Consider the following 23205-nt stretch of genomic DNA (forward strand, 5'->3'; position numbering starts at 1 on the left):
CATGGGTTTGAAATATCCCTTGGTAGATGATTACATGTACATTGCCTTGTACAAAAACACACAGTGTAACAGCTAAGGTTGTTTGATCATTATATCCATGAGCAAAGTGTCTTGATAATATCTCTATAAAAATGGTATAACACCAAATATAAATACCGGTATTTCCACTCTGTGCTTACACTTCACTCCTGTATCCTTTGTTGTCAATCTCAAATACCAGTCTCTCTTTCTGCCACTTTTCTTAATAGATGCTAGGTGCTTATCAGCTCAGAAGTCTGTGATCATTTGAGATTTGAGACTGTATTCAGATTATTTACTGCTTGGCTCCTTTGTCTCTGCATAATAATCCATTGTGTAAATTTGCATTGACCATATGAGTTGATGTATTAAAGTATTATTTATCATAAATACTTATTACTTCCTCCGAATAATGAGCTTGGCTATTCAAAACTTTAAAAAAATACAAGGTATCACTATACCCCTCAAATATTACTGTATAGTCATGACAACAATGATGGTTCTCCTTGTTCTCTCCACAAACTATGACATAGCAGCAAACGCTGCACTTTCAATCTTAATACATGACTTATTAACTTTCATGCTGTCACTTTTTCAGAGTGACACCCCTTTCTCTCATGGGACTTGAGTCCGTCCAGGCAGACACCCACTTATATGTCAAAAAAGAATGGCTGCTGGAATTTCACGGCTGCTTTCTCTGCTGGTTTTGCTTTCCTCTATTCCGGGAGAAGTTGCCTGGGAATGCCGGAGAACCAGTGTGTGTTCCTGTCAGTGGGATGATGGAAGCATCATCGATCTGGAACCAATTGGCCTTCAGAATGCAACACCAAGGTAGAGAATTGCAGTTTTTCCAACTTAAATACACCCTCTACTCTTGCCAATACTGATAGCATTCATCTTCAGCATTGACTTTCTTTCATATTCATTAGTTTTTCTTTATTCAAAGAACATAGTTATCTTCTTTTATCATTTTTGAAGCTAGGTACTTTTTCCCATTTTTGAAGCCAGGTATTTGAGAGCTAAGTGATGTGATCAGCACCTTGAAATCACAATGAAAGAGTATCACAAAAAAACACACTTTCAGTCCACTTTAATGAGAGAGCCCAAATAAATGACAATTGAAGACTACAGAAATTATTGCAGCTCAATCCAGACAGCTCTGGGCATTTAAAAATTTGATCCGAATTGCTGAAAGTTTACTTGAAATTGTAATGATTGTTGTTGACTCCCAGCTTGGCTGGCAGCCAACATGAAAACACCCTTCATGGCAGGTCTTCTGTTGTTGCTGAAGCTTCAAACTTAATACCAAGTACTGCAAATTTTTATCAAAGTTGTGTACAGTTTGTATAGATGTGATTCCCATGTTCTGTTCAAATGGTGACCATTTCTTTCTTTCCTGGCAATGGAAAATTTCCGAAATTGACACCCAGAATACAATGGCATTATCTGCAGCTGTTTCAGATTGATCATGTCACACACTGTTTGTTCAAAACAGAGTTTTGTACTCTTTTGGCCGAGCGACTTTTGAAACCACCATTAGTGTGAAATATGTTGAAACCACTGTTAGTGTGAAATATGTAAAATATGTTCAGAGCGATCAATCTACCACTGTGACTGTACCGTCTTTCTACAAACACTAGCTATTATTGTTATTTCGTACAAAGTTATAATATGTGAAACGTCTCTGTAAAGGACCTGACATGTTCAAGTATCTAGAAGTAACATTAGTAAAATTTTGTAAAAGTTTCAATTTGTCCAAAACTAATATATTTTTTAAAAATCGATTCATTTCTAAAGCAACTGAGGCTTTGGTAACTATCCGGCAGATGTTGATTCTCAACTTCTGATTGTTACGACAATTCTCGTATGGAAAATATCTTTCTATTGTACTAGCACTTGTTAATTACAGATACTGTCGATTATGAAAGAGTAAGATTTTTACCAGGTCCTTAGTTGATGTTGCAGTATATGACCAGTTCTATTTCGCATATTTGATTGTGAAACATGACTTGTCTAATGATCACATGGTAATCACATAGGGGCATATTTTGTCATGTATTATTTATGCCACGTAAACAAACCATTCACAGAGTTGTCAAACCTGTCAGGTATGGATATCAGAATACAGTTCAAAGGTCAAACATTTGCTTTGGTCATAAAAACCATTTGACTTGTCAGGTAATATTGCAATCGTTGGAACATCTAGCTGAATACACGTCTTTGAAATGGCATAACTGTTACTTTGCACCATACATCAATACCACGTCAAAATCTTCTGTAAGATATCACACACAGCAGCGATACTCTTTAAGAGTCAGTGAAAGCTTACTATTTTGAAAAATTAATTTTCAGGTTTCAAGATTTGCCAGGCCCTGATAACTACTACTACAGTTACAATCCATGCTATAATTTCATTGAAAGTGCTGATTGCAAATATGTTTCTGTAAGTGTATTTCATTATTGATCGATTCTAAAGGGACAAAATCACTATCATCGGCTCTCTGTAACATGTTGAACTAGCAATCATCAGAGCTCATGATATAATATGCAAATACGCTGATAACATAATTTCTGGTATGTACCATAAATTATGTCATCAAAGCATATATTGTTACAACTACAAGCAGGTAGTAGATCTGACAATACAACGTGTTTCAATTAGCAGACCAACATGAAACAAAAATGTCCAAAATGTGAAAAGATAGTGACTTTTTGTTTATATAAAGGAGAATATACTTTGGGAAAGGCATCTGTCGTAAACTTTGTGGACTACTTTTGAAAATTGTTGAGAAAATTATGCTTTTATATCATGTTTTGTAAAACGTTAACTTTTTTGATGAAGTTAACACAATACATTTTGAATTTCAACTATTTTAGGGTAATTTATCTCACTGTCCAAAACTTTTCAAACTGACTTAAAATTATTTCCATTCCATTTATGATGACAAATAGTTTCAAGTTGTCTGAAAAAAAGGTTTTAAATGTCGATTTGTAGGTTATATGTTACCTTTATATGAAACCCTGAGTAGTTTAAGCAGCATTGCATGTACTGTGAAATGCTAACCAACACACATTATAATAAAGCCTTATAATGCCCTGAAATGTGATGTGATAAATGTAACAAAATGTTTTCCTCTCTAGGCATGTCAAAGGTCACACCTAGGAATTGGTGCAAAGTTTTTCAATCTTGGAGTCCACAGTTCGGCTAAGTTTCTTTTAGAGGACAATGACCTCATTCTGCAATATGAAGGCAATGGCACAGACTTACAGATAAGGCAAGTTCTAGTTATGTTATTGCAATCATCACATATTAGATATCTTTCTCTCGTTGAGATTCATTCAGAACAGTGTTGTTTATAAACTTTGAATGTCACGAGGGGATGTCTTTTACAAGTACTGCTTCTTATACATGTGAATTGATGTTACCACTGTCACAAAATATGCACAGATTGTTATTTTTTGGAGTTTCTGTAATACAGACAGAAAAGTGATACTAGTCTCATAATAGTAAAAGTAATATCACCTTTCCAGAGTTCTGAAATGTTAGCACTCTTCAAATTTTACATGTAGATAATTGGACGATGATAAAGGACTCGATGTGCAACACATTCAAAATCAATGACTGAGGGTAGAAAATCACTCATTCTTTTAGTAATTGTTTCAATCGTTGTGGCTAATTTGAAATCTGGTGAAGTTTAAACACATGCCAAATAGAGTGAAATGATGTAGAAGATTATTTTTGGCGTGCAGTATTTCACTAAAAAATAATACATATCTACGGTCTTAACTGTGACATAAATTTTTACTTAGAAACTTTGCTGGTATGATAAAGTTGAAACACAATATTTTTATCCTTTTTGTCTTGATCAACACTATGGTGGAATCTCATTGTTTTTATTAAAAATGCTAGAATTTTTGATCTTTTGATTTGGCAAAGGGTTTGGTGTTGCTCTAGTGTTCAATTGAACCAGTTGTGAAATAATTCCTTTGGTAGGACAACCAGGATAAAGCTTGTGTGTTCAAAAAGTGACACTAGACTCATCGTAGATGGTGAAGAACCTATGAAAGTCTATGTGAGTGTCGTGAATTTATTCACGCTGAGATTTATTTTTAAAATGATTGTGCAGTTTATACAGCAAGTGATGATACCTAGTATCAGAGAATTTTATTCAATGTTTCTCATAATACATCTGAACAGAACATCTAGGAGATAAATTTATATAATGCCGATAATATTTAGAAGCACTTAACTAAAATCTTGCCATTTTTAAATGAAAAGTGCTGTAACAAGAAACTTTTTACAGGCAAAACTCAAACAAATAGGTAATGATCTATTCAGTGTGTCTGTTTACATATGTAATATTGAGCCGCTGATTTTCTATCAAAATGTATTGTTTCTTTACTTTGATAATTAAGAAACAGTCGGCTATACATCAGGAAAATTGTATTTATTCTATGAAAATATAAAAACATTCCTTCTAAAAAATTGTGATACTGATACAAAAGTATGAAAAGCTGTAAAAGTTTTGCTGTAAATGAGGAATTCATCAGAGGACATGCTGTCTTTGGTGATTCAATATCATTATCTTGTTCCTTGGTAAAATGCTGCTTTGCAGGTAACATTTTTCTCACATTACATAATTTCTATTTCTCTCTGATCAGAATTTTGTCCTGGAGTCTCCTGACTGTTGTCCTGATGCAAGTATGTTCTCAATTGCAAAAATTATTGGCTCTATTTTATGCATCTGGTGAGTGCGTAAAAGCTTTGGAAACTTTCAGGTGAAATAGTAAATCTTCTAAAAGATTCATCTCAGATAATTGCTAGTTTTTGCATAAAAATGTCTGAAAAACGGTAAGAGAAAAAGGTCAAGTGTTTTGCATTAAAACAGAAATGTGGATGACAGATCCTATATTGAAGAAACAGGACTAGAATATGAATTTTATCAATCATTTAAACCTGAATTTGAAAAATTTGAAACCACTTGCATAAACGTAAGCTTATATATTATACAGAAATATTTGTATTTGTGTACATGCAATTATGCATTTTTTGGTACCGTTTTAACATGACTTTATCAGCGTTTGCTTTCCACAGACCTATGGAGTAGTAATAGTGCGATGTTTTCATTCTTTGGTTGGCCTTGTGGCCTGACATTTCTCATCCCTTTCTGTTCAGTGCCCTTGTGGCGGCTGTTGTGTATCTGGTGTGTGGCGCCTTTTATATGAAGTTTGTTGTGAAGGAGACGGGAGCTGATGTCATACCAAACAAAGTTTTGGGTCGGACTGCCTGGATTGGTGAAAGTATGTGCAAGGAAACTATACCTCCTTACTTTTGCAATTAATGACATGTTGTTATATTCTCTATCATTTGCAAAATTTTATGTTTCTGAGCATTATTCTTACAAAATTTGATATTATTCTCTTTTGTTACAAATTCATAGGATGACCTGCTAATAAATTGTAATATGTGATTAAAAATTTGATCTTTTCTTTCAATAACTTTGAAACATTGTTACCCTTACTTTACTTTACTTTACTTTACTTTATTGCCAATTTCAAATACAAGTATAGAAATATGCAAGTGTCATTATGCAATGATGAGGAAAGAGATAATGTTGGAGCCAGGAATAATAGCTTAGAGCTAATCGAGCCTGGCCCCATTTTCATGAAATTACATTGCAATATTTGTCTTAAAGGGCTAATATATTTGTAACAAAACAGGAGAATATCAAATTTTATGCAATGAACATTTCATAATTTCTGTGCAAAATTCAACTGACTTTTGTTGACTTGGAAAAAAGAAAAATGGCTTACAGATTTGATTTTTTCAAGACCATTAAAAAATAATTTTTTCCCCAATAATTCAATTTCAACAAATAATTTTTGCATTAATACATCACATTTCTTCACCACAGGATGGTCTGTGCTGTGTCATCAGTCCATGCAGGTCCCAACCATTGTCCAAAACATATGATGAAATCTAGTGTGACTTGCCATCTGTATATTCACTCACCTGTGGGTCCCTATCCCAGTCTGATCAGAGATTAACAGAGATCAACATGCATCAATGGAAGATAATGAACAGCTGAGGTGATGTACCACAGTTTGTGCTTTCACTGAATCCTCAAATCTTCATGTATCTCTGCTGTAAATGACTGGGGAACTCATCCATCCTATCATTCTTGTCATTTTGTCTTTTGATTTATAACTTCTGCGCAAAACAGCTGATACATTCATACTGTTTATTCATCCAATGATTATGGTGAATAGAAATATACCCTAGTTGCTGTTTGAATTTTTAGCTACTATAGACTATAGTCTATAGAAGCTATTGGGATGGGTATCTGTCCGGCGTCAGTCTGTATGTATGTATGTATGTATGTATGTATGTATGTATGTATGTATGTATGTCCGTTTGCGAGGCGTCCGTCCACTCAAATATCTTGAGAACCCCAGTACTTACTGATTTGATATTTGTTGTGTAGATGAAAAATATGATTTTGAGAAACTGATTTTTTTAATTTTTTGATTTTGTTGAAAATAGGCAAATTAATGCCAAAAAAGGTGTTTTTGGTAAAAAATCTTCTTCTTCATAACCGCTGGTCAGACAGCTTTGTTATCAGGTATACAGGTGCCTAGGGGTAACCCAACTTAGATTTGTTCAAATTGTGATGAAATATGCAAATGTGTATTTTTAAGGAATTTTTTTGTCATTTTTGGTCAAAATTTGACTTACATTGTATGTAATTCTTGTACTGTATAAACTCTATCAATTCACCCAGAAAAAAATAATTAATATGATTTTAAATAATTGAATTAATTAGGAAATCATCAAAGCCAAAATAATTTTAGTGTAGAATTATCATAATTGACAGTTCATAGTGAAATGCTTACCATCTTGGAGGATTAAACATGTAAAGGCAACTTTCCTGAATCCCAACTTTGACATATTCTGAACCGTCATTTATTGTGTCCTGTATGTTATCTAAAAGAAATTGCTCAAAATAGTCAATAGAGATAAAGATAGAGATAGAGAAAGTTCTAATTTCCATTATGGTTGACTTGGTAAGGATAAAATAAAATTACTTTTTGAGGAAAGAAATAGAGTGGTCAATTAAAAGAGTGGTCAAAGTGATAGGGTTTTTATGGTAAAGCTGGGCTGTTGAAGATTCCTCATGTGCTATTTATAGCAATTATGCAATCTGTGTAAACAGTGTAAGGAAAGTTACATGATTCCTTATAATGCTTTTGATGACTTGAACTTCTTAAGTTTCAAACATTTGTCTCTTCAGTGTGCTTTCTCTGAGTATGTACAGTCTCAACTTATTCAACAGAATTCACTTACAATGTTAATCAAAGATATCCACCTTCTTCATCAATTCATGTGTCACAAAAGGTTATTCTCTACATAACACAGCAGAGCTCTGTCAACTGTTGAGTTGCTTGTTCTTTCAAAAACGCCGGTCAGACAGCTTTGATATTTGGTTTACAAGTCCATAGGATGACCTAAGTGAGATAATTTCATACAGTCAGGAAATACTTAATTTTGTATCCATGTCTATAGTAGCTTCATGGACTTTGGCCCTATGTTTAATAACAAGTGAATTTAAATGCATTTTTGAAAAATGTAATCATCACTTTTCATGAAGATTCTACCTACAGGAGACTTTTTTATTGTTTTAATATGATAGCTCACGTGTGTAAACACGTGGGCTATTGTCATAGCGATGTCTGTCTGTCTGTCCGTGTGTGTGTGTGTGTGTCTGTCTGTCTGTCTGTCTGTTTACAGGATAACTCAAAAACGCCTGAACGGATTCAAGTCAGATTTGGTACACAGGTACCATATGCTACTTGCAAGAACTGATTAGATTTTGGTTAGTGTGGCTTGCATATTAATGAAGTTATGCAATATCGTTTTTTTTTCCGTACAATGGTTTCCCTATGGAGACGGTAATGACAGTGTAGACATATATCAAGAAATACTGCACAAAATTTCATGAAACTTTTCACAGATGACAATCTAAGAATATTATGATGATACTGTGAGTGTCATGTCAATTATCTTCTCATTTGCATATTTAATGAACTTTTGTTATTAGTGAGATAACTCTGAATTTCCTGCATTAAACTTGATGATACTTGCAACAAATATTGATCTGATATATATCTAATTATACTTAGAAGCATTAGGAGTGTCAAGTTGATAAAAAGCTCATTTGCATATTTTATGAAGGTCTGTAATTAGTCATATAACTCCGTTATAACTTCACCAAATGTGATGAAATCTGCTGCAGATACTGATCCGACTAATATCTAACTGTAGTGTAAAGCATTTAGTAGTGTGAAATTAATTAAGGGTTCATTTGCATATTTGATGAACTTTGTAATTATGTATATTACTTTGAAATTACGGCACCCAAGTCAGTGAAATTAAGTACAGATATTGATTTGATAAATATCTAATTGTACTGAGAAGCATTTGGCAGTGTCAAGTTAACAAATAGGTAATTTGCATATTTTATGAAGTTTTGTAATTAGTCATATAACTCCGAAATAACTGCATCAAATGTGATGAAAACTGCTGCACATACTGATACGACAGATATCTAACTGTGTTGTAAAGCATTTAGTAGTGTAAAGTTAATTAAGGGTTCATTTGCATATTTAATAAACTTTGTAATTAGGTATATAACTCTGAAATTTCGGCACCAAAATTTTGTGAAATGTGCTGCAGATATTGATTTGATAAATATTTAATTGTGCTATGAATCATTGAACAGTGTCAAGTTAATTTAGGGTTTATTTGCATATTTAATGAACTTTGTAATTAGTGACATTACTCTAAAATTACAGCATTAAATTAAATAAAACGTGCTACAAATGTTGATCTGATGGATATCTAATTGTCCCATAAAGCATTGAGCAGTGTCAAGTTAATTAACAGCTCATTTGCATATTAAATAAAGTTTTGTAATTAGTGATGAGAGTACTGTGCGAAGTTGAAAAAACCTGCTACATGTAGTGATAACATACATCTTATTGTTCTGTGAAGCGTAATACTATTGATGAATTCGAACCTGTTGTAAAACACGTGAGCATATTCAGTTCATATCTGGTTTTAATATGATACATCACAGTGATTCGTAATTGTCGGTCCACAGGATCATTGATCCAGGATCATTGATGAAATATGTAATATTGTATTATTGATAACATGATTTTGTTAGTTTTCATCTTTTTTATAAAAAGAACTAGTTTACAAATTCTTATCTGATTAGTTATGATGATTGATTTTTTTGCTATCAGACAACTATTTCATAAAAGTTTACTCAGAAATCTCATTTTTAATTGTTTTTAATATTTGTTTTATAAGATTGCAAGCATTTACGGACAAGTACTTGAAATTATGACAGAAAGCTGTATTTTAAATATTCTATTAGATTATGTTGTATCATAAAGTGGAATTATTGTTATGCAAAGGAATGAAATCCTTTCTGTTAGCATTTTAGCTCCCATATATGCATATTATGTATATATGCAAATGGGAGGTATTCGTATAAGGTGGAAAAATGTCGTCTGTATGTATGTATGTATGTATGTATGTATGTATGTATGTATGTATGTCCGTCCACATCAAAAACTCCTAAACCGTAGCACCTACTGTCTTAGTATTTGGTTTACAGGTGCACCTAGGGGTGGAGATGTGAATTTGTTCAAATGAACATGTCAGTGCCAAAAATATGCAAATGAGGGGAAAAAAAGGAAATATCCTGCAAATGGCTAAAACCCATTTAAAGATATCTTTTGACAATGCTATTTTATAAAGCAATTTGATATTGTAGAAATTTTGTAAACTTTAAAGTTTGAACAGCATCCAGGTTTGATGAACGCTTTAACACACATCTTAAATTTCAAACTGGTATCCATTATCAACTGATATAGCACAGAAAATAATTTATTCAAAGAAAATTCCATCACAAAACTGAATAGTTGGTTGTCACAGAACCATTGTCAGACTACTTCTTGGTTTATCATTTGTAGTTTTGATCGGTCACGTGGTTTGGCCGCCATATTGGATTTTGCAAAAATCGTGATTTAATCTTTAAAAATCTTCTTCTCCAGAACCAACACACCGATTCCACTGAAATTTGACATGTACCATCTTAAGTGTGATCTCTTTCAAGTTTCCGAAAGGCGTTTTGATCGGTCCCATTGTTTGGCCGCCATATTGGATTTTGTGAAAATCGTGATTTAATCTTTAAAAATCTTCTTCTCCAGAACCAACACACCCATTCAACTATAATTTCATTCATCTTTAATCCAATTCAGCATATTTTAGACCTTGCAACATGCAAACACCAGAACTTGTCTGCATATCTACAGCTGATCAACTGGGCCCCGCCAAGGCTGCTTGCAGCTTTAATTTTCAAGTTCTTATTCTACTTTTAAAGAATGTTTAGCGTCTGTGTGTGTAAAATGCTCTATTATTTTTAAATTTGAATTCAAGTCTGGACAAGAATTCACTTCTCAACAAAAAAGGCAGTTTATGTACAGGCCAAGTTGACAAGCTGAATACTGTGTATACCAACATGCGTCAAACTACATGATTACTATTTGGCCAAATGATCAGCCCAATTTTAAAAGTTCAAACTTCATGTGTGATTTTTGTCATATTTTCACACAGTTTCATACTGTCTTTAGACATATACATGTAACTTCCCTTTTTTCTGCCGCTATTTTTGAAACAAAGTTGAATGACATCTAGAAAAAAAACATGATCTTATTGTGATATTATAAACTGAAGTATTTTTGTATTGTCACATTTGAGATGAAATTTACCAGCAGAAGAGCAGAGAATTTTACATGTACTTATCACAGTGAAATGTAAATACAAAGTAATGTATTTTGTAATGGTACTGCCAGAACAAAATCATTTACTAAATTTACATAATCATATTTTTAATGACGTACAAACCATTTTAATGTAAAATAAATTTATTGGATTTAATGTATGCATGATATCACAGCATTTTTATTCTAGTTGTACATGATTCATTGTACGTACAAGACAGCAAGGTGATATCACAGAATTAGTAAACTTTTGTGGTGACATTCAAGGTTAGATATGATTGAGGGGCAACATGTAACAAACAAAATATATCATACCAGATTGTGAGATCAACCAGGTTATTTAATAGACATGTCAGAATATATCACCATCAGTATCCTAATTACTAAAGGATAGCAATGACTAAGTAAACAGATGATTGGAAATATTCACAGATTTCGAACAAAGGCAGCAGTTGAGCAATAATATGACAGAAAACAGAAAAATATATCCAAATTTCAAGGTGGGAATTCTTCTTGAATTCTGACAAGCTGTTGAAATGCATTGTGCAGATTGAGTTATGGAATACTCGATTTTTGAAATTCAAGGTAAATGTTCTTTGATTTGTACGTATTGCTCGAACCGACACTGTGGTATTGAAAAGTAAATTATGAAATTTTATGAATGATTGTGTGTATGCATGGTTTTCAGGGGGATAACCAAGAAAAGTATAATACAAAAATAGAATTGATTAGCCTTAAAAGGAAATAAGTATGAAATTCATACAAAATTAAGCTATCACATATCTGTTTGAGCATTGAGTACATTGTTTTATGTTTCTGTATATTTTCCCTATCAGTATTACAAATCATCCCGTAGAGATGTTTGTTAATCATTAACAGTGAAAGTGAAATGAACTTTGACCCCAGCCACTTGAAGTCACTTGTTACACTTACTAGCCTGATCTCCCTGCAGTAGTTCACACAAGTTAACAACTCCACCCCTTAATACCAGTGCAGCTCTGATCACAATGGCAGGGAAACAACTCTGTCCCGCTCTGCTGTTACTCAGTATTTACAGCACAGGCTGCAGGCAAATGCACCAAGATTAACTCATGTGCATGCAAGCTGGATAATGGATTGGTGATAGACTTGACACCTTTAGGTAGAAGTGATCATACAGCCAGGTGAGAAAGTAAATTTAATGTCTTCAATAGGGTTTGTAATTAAATATCACATGATTTTCACATGAGTTCATTTATGAACAAGGTAAAAATATTTTCAGCTTTAGAAAACTAGATAGCGCATTGAAACATTAACTCTCAGCTGCTTCTGGCAGGAATCAAGAACAAAAACAAAACCTAGATGTAAAGATTTTCCCATCATGAAAATATCTTGTAAAATTTGATGAAAGAATAACTATTAAAAGTCCATCTGTCATGCAAATGACAATACTATGAATGTAGTGATCAGATAAAACTTTCATTAAAGCAATTGCTGTAAATATCTTTGAAATGAATTCTCATTGATTTTTTAACAAAGAGTAAATGTACAGAAAAAATGATGGCTAAGGCTATCACACCCATTCATACAGAGGAGAAGTCCTTACATATTAAATTTTATTTACAATCTCCACGTGTACTCCAACTTTGTTGCTGATCAGCCACCATCCTAACTTGAAGTGTACTTCAACTTATTTATCTTATCTCCAAAAGTCTCATTCCGTATTTTCTCAGTAAATCATTTATTAAATGTGGTTTAATATCATAGATAAGCATGGTAAGATTTATGCCCTCTACGACCACTTCATATGAGAGCAGTCATTGTTTTTATCATGTAAGCGCCCTCTATAAAGATAAAAGTTTGAGGCTTTTGTTTTTACATTCAGAATCACTTATTACCACTATTTGCACCTGAATTCCAAGTTTACCATTCCAAGAGTCATCATGTATGTGTTTTATTTGATTTTACACAGAACTTTGAATTAACATCACAACATTGTTGTGGAACAAAGGATTCAGGACATTCAGGAGGTGGTCTGAGTGTAGGATCCATTTTATGTATCGTGTAAGTTGAATCACTGTGTATTCAGTTCCAATTGAGTGACTAGAATGTACACACATGTATTCAAACAAGGCAGATAACACTTTTCTATGACAATGTCACATTTCCTAACACTGAAAATATTTTCAAAGATGTCTTGATAAAACGCAGAAAGGACACTAATGCGTACATGTACACATACGAATATGGTGTGTATATATATATATATATATATATATATATATATATATATATATAATAATATTTATACATATACTCAGTAATTTTTACACTTTGAATGTAGAATGTTTTATATAACAAGGCAATACAGATCCTACACACCCTGGATGAGTTCAAAGAAATTAGATGCTGTCGTTTATTTTGCCTGTGCTGAAACATAAGCAGTGTTCTTTTAACTTTAATATTTTGTATGAAGTTGAAAAGATTGAGATTGAAAATGATTATTCTCGAACATATGATTGAATTTCAGTGCTCTAGTCCTGGTCGTAGTGTACGTCATAGGTGGGGTTCTGTTCATGAAATTTGTGAAACATGAAGAAGGCAGCGATCTTGTACCAAACAAAGGATTCTGGGTATCCCTGCCAAGCTACATCAAAGTATGATAACTATTACCAATTCAAATTGTACATGTTGTTGATTTTGTAAAGCTAATTCATGTCTGTTTTATGAGAATTTCTGGTAGCTGCTTCTCTACAATACATCCATACTAAAATTATGATATTTATTGAAACTATCTTCTGATGTTTTTCTCATATCATTGAATCTTAGACATTCTGATGCTTTTTTCATTTTCTGTCTCTCATTGACATCCTCAGTACTTCGTTGATCCATGATATTATTTTTCATCATCCCTTGTGTGACGTACCGCTCTTCTGTCAAATTCACACACATACATCAGAACACCTATCTTGTCAGTGTCTTCTTCGTGACATCATTAACAAAGATAAATTGTTCACATATTTTTTTCTGTCTTTCACAGGAGGGTTTCCTGTTCATGATAAGTCCATGCAGAAAACAAGGCGACTACTCTAACATTTAGACGGATAATAAAATAAGGACATTTTGCAGACTACAGAACTTTGACGGCAGAATTTGTGAGCCTCAGGGACAGATATTCATACTGTCACAATATTGCAAATTTGTACCGCTCTACAATTCACATGGACTCATTGAGATAGTTGTACATACAGAAAATCAATTTCCGTACCTTTCTCTGTGAAAATCAAGAATGTAATTTTTTCCCGCACAGTTTGCATGAAGAATGATAGCCATCTTTATTCACATTTCAGTAAATTCAAAGTAATTTGCATCTCTGATCTAAATACTCTCAGGCAGATTTTTATTCTTGATGATGAAAGTAAGAAGTTTATACCCCACTGCACTGTTAAAAGCAGATATGAGCAAAAGTTTGATCTATCATTATTGAGGTGTCTGTTTGCTGAAAAGTTTGATTTCATATTTCCAAGTGAATGCAGAGCCTACATTTACTACTTCTATAGAATTTTGACGTTCTACAGGGTTTTATTATGTAAATACATTGAAAACAAGATGTTGTTTACAAATGAATCACAAGCATGCATGTTTCATTGACAGTATGTGAACTATGCTAAAATTGTTGTAATTTCTTTGAATACGATTAATCACATCCCCAACAAGTGTATCTAGACTCACATGCTGTAAAGATTTCCTGCATTTTGTTTACACCAATGGACTAGAAACTAACACTGTGTGTGTATATCTTAATTTATTTTTGTACAGATCCAAGTTTTACTGTCTAAATTGGATTTTTGATCGTTGATTGTTTCAAATATTGTCAGTACAGATTGAAAATCTTTGATATTTGAGATGTACCTATCATTATTGGAATATTTGTGATGATCATAATATAGATGATTATACCCTTAACCTACGGTCTATCTTCACTGAATCAAATCTTTTTAATAAGGTACTGCATTGCAGCAAATCATACATGTATCTCTGGACTGAAATCATTCATTTAGCACACACCATTCTACTTTTGTGCAGCATTTTTTTAATTTCTGCTGACAGTGTTAGCAATATTTCACAGAAAACACTGTGACAAACCAAACCTTACAGTGATTTAAAACATCCATGATCTCAAAGTAAATCATGGGTTTGAAAAAATCCCTTAATAGATGACTACAACGACTAGTACAAAGACATACAGTGTAACTAGCTTAGGTTTTTTGCTCATTATCCATGAGCAAGGTGCATTATCTGGATAATATCTCTATAAAAATGGTATGCCACCAAATATAAATACCGGTATTTTCACTCTGTGCTTACACTTCACTCCTGTATCCTTTGTTATCAATCTCAAATGCCAGTATCTCTTTCTGCCACTTTTCATAAGGACATAGATGCTAGGTGCTTATGTCAGCTCAGAAGTTGTTGATCATTTGAGATTTGGGACTGTATTCAGATTAATACTGCTTGGCCCCTTTGTCTCTGCATAATAATCCATTGTGTAAATTTGCATTGACCATATGAGTTGATGTATGAAAGTATTATTTATCATAAATACTTATCACTTCCTCCGAATAATGAGCTTGGCTATTCAAAACTTAAAAAAATACAAGGTATCACTGTATCCCTCAAATATTACGGTACCGTATTGTTCATGGTTCTCCTTGCTTTCTACAAACTGTGACATACAGCAAACGCTGCACTTTCAATCTTAATACATGACTCATTAACGTTCATGCTGTCACCTTTTCAGAGTGACACCCCTTTCTCTCATGGGACTTGAGTCCGTCCATGCAGACACCCACTTATATGTCAAAAAAGAATGGCTGCTGGAATTTCACAGCTGCTGGCTCTGCTGGTTTTGCTTTCCTCTATTCCGAAGAAGTTGCCTTGGAATGCCGGAGAACCAGTGTGTGTTCCTGTCAGTGGGATGATGGAAGCATCATCGATCTGGAACCAATTGGCTTTCAGAATGCAACACCAAGGTAGAGAATTACAGTTTTTCCAACTTAAATACACCCTCTACTCTTGCCAATACTGATAGCATTCATCTTCTGCATTGAATTTCTTTCATTTTCATTAGTTTTTCTTTATTCAAAGAACATAGTTATCTTCTTTTATCATTTTTGAAGCTATAGGAACTTTTTTTCCATTTTTGAAGCTAGATATTTGAGAGCTAAGTGATGTGATCAGCATTTTGAAATCACAATGAAAGAGTACAAAACACACTTCCCGTTCACTTTAATGAGAGAGCCCAAATAAATGATAATTGAAGACTACAGAAATTATTGCAGCTCAAACCAGACAGCTCTGGGCATTTAAAAATTTGATCCAAATTGCTGAAAGTTTACTTGAAATTGTAACGATTGTTGTTGACTCCCAGCTTGGCTGGCAGCCAACATGAAAACACCCTTCATGGCCGGCCTTCTGTTGTTACTGAAGGAAGGTCTTCAAACTTAATACCAAGAACTGCAAATTTTTACCTATGTTGTGTACAGTCATTTTGTATAGATGTGATTCCCATGTTCTGTTCAAATGGTGACCATTTCTTTCTTTCCTGGCAATGGAAAATTTCCGAAATTGACACCCAGAATACAATGGCATTATCTGCAGCTGTTTCAGATTGATCGTGTCACACACTGTTTGTTCAAAACAGATTTTTGTACTCTTGGCCGAGCGACTTTTGAAACCACCATTAGTGTGAAATATGTTGAAACCACTGTTAGTGTGAAATATGTAAAATATGTTCAGAGCGATCAATCTACCACTGTGACTGTACCGTCTTTCTACAAACACAATTATTATTATTTCGTACAAAGTTATAATATGTGAAACTTCTCTGTAAAGGACCTGATGCGTTCAAGTGTCTTGAAGGGAACATTAGTAAAATTTTGTAAAAGTCTTAATTTGTCCAAAACTAGTATATTTAAAAACAATCAATTAATTTCTGAAGCAACAGGCTTTGGTAACTATCCGGCAGATGTTGATTCTCAACTTCTGATTGTTACAACAATTCTCGTACGGAAAATATCTTTCTATTGTAATAGCACTCGTCAATTACAGATACTGTGAAAGAGTACGTTTTTTACCAGGTCCTTAGTTGATCTTGCAGTGTATGACTATTTCTATTTCGCATACAGTATTTGATTGTGGAACATGACTTGTCTAATGATCACATGGTAGTCACATAGGGGCATATTTTGTCATGTATTATTTATGCCACGTAAACAAACCATTCACAGAGTTGTCAAACCTGTCAGGTATGGATATCAGAATACAGTTCAAAGGTCAAACATTTGCTTTGGTCATAAAAACCATTTGACTTGTCAGGTAATATTGCAATCATCGGAACAAATAGCTGAATACACGTCTTTGAAATATGGCATAACTGTCACTTTACGCCATACATCAATGCCACGTCAAAATCTTCTGTAAGATGTAACACATACCAACGATACTCTTTAAGAGTTATTGAAAAGCTTACTATTTTCAAAAATTCATTTTCAGGTTTCAAGATTTGCCAGGCCCTAATAACTACTACTACAGTTACAATCCATGCTATAATTTCACTGAAAGTGCCGATTGTAGATATGTTTCTGTAAGTGTATTTCATTATTGATCTGATACTAAATGGACAAAATCACTATTTCATGCTCTCTGTAACATGTTGAACTAGCAATAATCAGAGCTCTACTGACTGCTTTAATACATCTACACACAATATGTAAATATGTTGATGACATAATTTGTGGTATGTACCATAATTATGTCATCAAAGCTTTATTGTTACAACTACAAGGAGGCAGTAGATCTGACAACACAACAAGTTTCAGTAAGCAGAACAACATGAAACAAAAATGTCCACAACGTCGAAAGATAGTGACTTTTTCATTTATATAAAGAGAATATACATTGGGAAAGGCATCTGTCACAAAAATTGTTATAATTCCTCCTTGATCTTTGGTTTTGTGGACTACTTTTGAAAATTGTAGAGAAAATTATGCTTTTATGTCATGTTTTGTAAAATGTTATCTTTTTTGATGAAGTTAACACAAAGAATATGGCATATATTTTGAATTTCAACTATTTAAGGGTAATTATCTCACTTTCCAAAACTTTTCAAAATGACTTACAATTATTTTCATTCCATTAATGATTACAAATAGTTTCAAGTTGTCTGGAAAAAAAGGTTTTAAATGTCGATTTCTAGGTTATATGTTACCTCTATATGAAACCCTGAGTAGTTTAAGCAGCATTGCATGAACTGTGAAATGCTAACCAAAACACATTATAATAAAGCCTTATAATGCCCTGAAATGTGATGTGATAAATATAACAAAATGTTTTCCTCTCTAGGCATGTCAAAGGTCACACCTAGGATTTGGTGCAAAGTTCTTCAATCTTGGAGTCCACAGTTCGGCTAAGTTTCTTTTAGAGGACAATTACCTCATTCTGCAATACGAAGGCTATGGCACAGACTTACAGATAAGGCAAGTTGTTGTTATGTTTTATTGCAACCATCACGTATTCAATATCTTTCTCTTGTTGAGATTCATGCAGATCAGTGTTGTTTATAAACATGAATGTCACGAGGGGATGTCTTTTAGAAGTACTGTTTCTTATACATGTGAATTGATGTTACCACTGTCACAAAATATGCACAGATTGTTACTTTTGGAGTTTCTGTAATACAGACAGAAAAGTGATACTAGTCCCGTAATAGTAAAGTAATATCACTTTTCCAGAGTTCTGAAATGTTAGCACATAATACTCTTCAAATTTTACATATAGATAATTGGACGATGATAACGGATGTGTGCAACATATTCAAAATAGATAACTGAGGGTAGAAAATCACTCACATTCTTTTAGTATTTGTTTCAAATTTTGAAATCTGGTTAAATAAGTTTAAAACACAAGTCAAATTATGTGAAATGATGTAGATGATTATTTTTGGCATGAAGTATTGAACTGAAAAAAACCACATATCTACGGTCTTAACCGTGACATAAATTTTTACTCAGAAACTTTGCTGGTACGATAAAGTTGAAACACAATATTTTTGTCCTTATGTCTTGATCAACACTATTGTTGAATCTCATTGTTTTTAATTATAAATAATAGAAAATATAATAATAATGGGTTCTTATATAGCGCACATATCCACAAGTACATGTGATCAAGGCGCTTTACAATTATTATTACCCTGTACACTGGACCTACTATGATACCACTCAACTCCCTTGGGAACAAACAATAGCTCACATGTGCAGCCAATAAGCGCAGCAGAGCTAAACACACACATTACAACCACTGTCCTACCAGGTACCCATCACTCCTGGGTGGGGAGAAGCAATGAGGAATAAAGTGCCTTGCTCAAGGACACAACACCACAGCCATGCCAGGGCTCAAACTCACTCTCCTGTGATCGTGCGTCCACTGCTCTAGCCACTGGCCCATGACGCCTCCTTAATGCTAGAGTTTTTGATCTTTTAATTTGGCAAAGGGGTTGGTGTTGCTTGAGTGTTCAATTGACCCAATTGTGAAATAATTCCTTCGGTAGGACAACCAAGATAAAGCTTGTGTGTTCAAAAAGTGACACTAGACTCATCATAGATGGTGAAGAACCTATGAAAGTCTATGTGAGTGTTGTGAATTTATTCACGCTGAGATTTATTTTTAAAATGATTTTGCAGTTTATACAGCAAGTGATGATACCTATCAGAGAATTTTATTCATCGTTTGTTGCAATACCTGAACAGAACATCCATGAGATAAATTTATATAATGCTAATAATAGTTACAAGCACTCAACTAAAATTTTGCCATTTTTAAATGAAAATTGCTCTGACAAGATACTTTTTATAGGCAAAACTCAAACAAATAGGTAATGATCTATTCAGTGTGTCTGTTTACATACGTGATATTGAACCGCTGATTTTCTATCAAAATGTATTGTTTTTTTCCTCTGATAAGAAACAGTCAGCTCTACAAGTGGAAAATTGTATTTATTCTATGAAATATAAAAACATTCATTCAAAAAAATTGTGATACTGATACAAAAGTATGAAAAGCTGTAAAAGTTTTGCTGTAAATGAGGAATTCATCAGAGGATATGCTGTCTTTGGTGATTCAATATCATTATCTTATTCCGTGGTAAAATGCTGCTTTGCAGGTAATATTTTTCTAACATTACATAATTTCCATTTCTCTCTGATCAGAATTTTGTCCTTGAGTCTCCTAACTGTTGTCCTGATGCGAGTATGTTCTCAAGTGGACTGAGTATTGGCTCTATTTTATGCATCTGGTGAGTGAGTAAAAGTTTTGGAAATTTTCAGGTGAAATAGTAACTCTTCTAAAAGATTCATCTCAGATAATTGCTAGTTTTTGCATAAAAATATCTGAAAAACAGTAAGAGAAAAAGGTGACAAGTGTTTTGCATTATAAAACATAGAAATGTGGATGACATATCTTATGTTGAAGAAATAGGACTTGAACCTGAAGCTTATCAATCATTTAAACCTGGAATTTGAAAATACCATGGTTAAAACTAAACCACTTGCATAAACGTATATATTATACAGCAATATTTGTATTTGTGTACATGTCACACAATTATGTATTTTTTGTACTGTTTTAACATGACTTTATCAGTGTTTGCTTTCCACAGACCAATGGAGTAGGAATAGTGCAATGTTTTGATTCTTTGGTTGGCCTTTTGGCCTGACATTTCTCATCCCTTTCTGTTCAGTGCCCTTGTGGCGGCTGTTGTGTATCTGGTGTGTGGCGCTTTTTATATGAAGTTTGTTATGAAGGAGACGGGAGCTGATGTCATACCAACAAGTGTTTTGGGTCGGACTGCCTGGATTGGTGAAAGTATGTGCAAGGAAACTATACCTCCTTACTTTTGCATTTAATAACATGTTGTTATATTCTCTATCATTTGCAAAATTTTATGTTTCTGAGCATTATTCTTACAAAATTTGATATTCTTCTGTTTTGTTACAAATTCATAGGATGACCTGCTATTAAATTGTAATATGTGATTAAAAATTTGATCTTTTCTTTCAATAACTTTGAAACATTGTTACCCTTACTTTACTTTACTTTACTTTACTTTATTGCCAATTTCAAATACAAGTATAGAAATATGCAAGTGTCATTATGCAATGACGAGGAAAGAGATAATGTTTGAACTAGGAATAATAGCTTAGAGCTAATCGAGCCTGGCCCCATTTTCATGAAATTACATTGCAATATTTGTCTTAAAGGGCTAATATATTTGTAACAAAACAGAAGAATATCAAATTTTATGCATTGAACATTTCATAATTTCTGTGTAAAATTTCAGACTTTTGTTGACTTGGAAAAAAGAAAAATTGCTGACAGATTTGATTTTTTCAAGACCATTAAAACATAGATATTTTCCAAATAATTCAATTTCAACAAATAATTTTTGCATTTCCTCATCACATTTCTCCACCACAGGATGGCCTGTGCTGTGTCATCAGTCCATGCAGGTCCCAACCATTGTCCAAAACATATGATGAAATCTAGTGTGACTTGCCATCTGTATATTCACTCACCTGTGGGTCCCTATCCCAGTCTGATCAGAGATTAACAGAGATCAACATGCATCAATGGAAGATAATGAACAGCTGAGGTGATGTACCACAGTTTGAGCTTTCACTGAATCCTCATATCTTCATGTATCTCTGCTGTCAATGACTGGGGAACTCATCACTTGATTTCCTATCATTATATTGTCATTTTCTTTTGATTTACAACTTTTTCGCAAAACAGCTGATACATTCATACTGTTTATTCATCCAATGATTATGGTGAATAGAAATATACCCTAGTTTGCTGTTTGAATTTTTAATAACAAGTGAATTTAAATTAGTGCATTTTTGAAAAATGTAATCATCACTTTTCATGGAGATTCTACCTACAGGAGACTTTCTTATTATTTTAATATGGGACTCACAGTGATTCGTAATTGTCGGTCCACACTATGATGAAATATGTAATATTGTATAATTGAAAACATTTTTTTGTAAGTTTTCATTTTTTTTTTATAATAAGCATTATTTTGGAAATTCTTACTTATTAATGATGATGATTGATTTTGTTGCTGTTGGACAACTATTTTCACATTACGTAAAGTTGCTATAAAATAAAAACTGTAATTTTTTGAATGATATTTGCCAGTTTCAACCCCAAAAGTTCACTCAGAAATCTCATATTTAATTGCTTTTAATATTTATTTTTTATAAGATCGCAAGCATTTATGGACAAGTACTTGAAATTATGACAGAAAGCTGTATTTTAAATATTCTATTAGATTATGTTGTATCATAAAGTGGAATTATTGTTATGCAAAGGAATGAAATCCTTTCTGTTAGCATTTTTTTTATTTATGAAAGATTGACAGAAATCTAACTTCTTAAACAACAAGTTTTTGTCTGCTAACTTTGCTTTGCCTCACAACAGTAATTTTGTGACTTAACCAGATTACCCTAAGTTGGTCATATCAATCTTGATGGGTAGCTTGGTATAGCTAGCAGGGTTGGCTTGCCCATTCCGGACACCCCAGCTATCACCATTGAACAGTGGTTCAAGATTACCGTACTGTAAATGTCTTTTCTCTATTTGTTTCTTGGACATCATGATTTATATTGAATGATAATAATTATTAGATCTGTTTAGATGTCATGTTACTAATCTGACGTAGTAATTGGAGATGAGGTGGCTATATACCTGGTGACATCCATCAGACAGATGCATGTAATGGCTACCAACCACTGATAATATACAATCAAGCATTGATGTTCTAGGTTTAGATAAATTGTGAGATTATGGCAATATATTGTAAGGATATCTTTTGACAATGCTATATTATAAAGCAATTTCACCCTGAACAATTTGATATTGTAGAAATTTTGTAAACTTTGAACAGCATCCAGTTTTGATGAATGCTTTAACACACATCTTAAATTTCAAACTGATATCCATCATCAACTGAAATTTGTAAGCACTGAAAATAGTTATTCAAAGAAAAGTCCATCACAAAACGGATTAGTTGGTTGTCAGAGAACCATTCTCAGACTTCTTCTAGGTTTATCATTTGTAGTGTATTATTTTTTATTTGCAAAAAAAATGATCATAAAGATGTGCAAGCCATCCAGTATTCCATGGGAAAAATAAAAACAAAGCTCACAGTATCTTCAGTCTTGTTCAATATATTCATGCTGTAGAACAATATCATTCTTTCTGAGGTTCTCTTGACACACAGAATGGCAATGTTCA

The 23205-nt window shown here is 33.2% G+C and overlaps 1 protein-coding gene and 3 long non-coding RNA genes across 4 annotated transcripts; all 4 read left to right on the top strand.

Annotated features, from left to right (window-relative positions):
* Positions 1–572: 572 nt before the first annotated feature.
* Positions 573–6128, top strand: LOC139140477 (uncharacterized). Its single transcript, XM_070709774.1, has 7 exons — positions 573–849; positions 2371–2461; positions 3160–3293; positions 4013–4091; positions 4681–4766; positions 5195–5319; positions 5934–6128. The coding sequence occupies exons 1-7, from the start codon at positions 686–688 to the stop codon at positions 5990–5992; spliced, it is 738 nt and encodes a 245-aa protein (XP_070565875.1). The 5' UTR covers positions 573–685; the 3' UTR covers positions 5993–6128.
* Positions 6129–11629: 5501 nt separating this feature from the next.
* On the top strand, positions 11630–14421 carry LOC139139639 (uncharacterized). The gene is made up of 4 exons (XR_011553850.1): positions 11630–12032; positions 12821–12912; positions 13379–13505; positions 13889–14421. It is a non-coding gene; the product is annotated as an uncharacterized lncRNA (long non-coding RNA).
* Positions 14422–14943: 522 nt separating this feature from the next.
* Positions 14944–18381, top strand: LOC139140478 (uncharacterized). The gene is made up of 3 exons (XR_011553995.1): positions 14944–15881; positions 17404–17494; positions 18253–18381. It is a non-coding gene; the product is annotated as an uncharacterized lncRNA (long non-coding RNA).
* Positions 18382–19416: 1035 nt separating this feature from the next.
* On the top strand, positions 19417–21869 carry LOC139140479 (uncharacterized). The gene is made up of 4 exons (XR_011553996.1): positions 19417–19538; positions 20118–20203; positions 20648–20772; positions 21385–21869. It is a non-coding gene; the product is annotated as an uncharacterized lncRNA (long non-coding RNA).
* The last annotated feature ends 1336 nt before the right edge of the window (positions 21870–23205 follow it).

The sequence above is a fragment of the Ptychodera flava genome, chromosome 9 (assembly GCF_041260155.1).
Source record: "Ptychodera flava strain L36383 chromosome 9, AS_Pfla_20210202, whole genome shotgun sequence".
NCBI lineage: Eukaryota > Metazoa > Hemichordata > Enteropneusta > Ptychoderidae > Ptychodera > Ptychodera flava.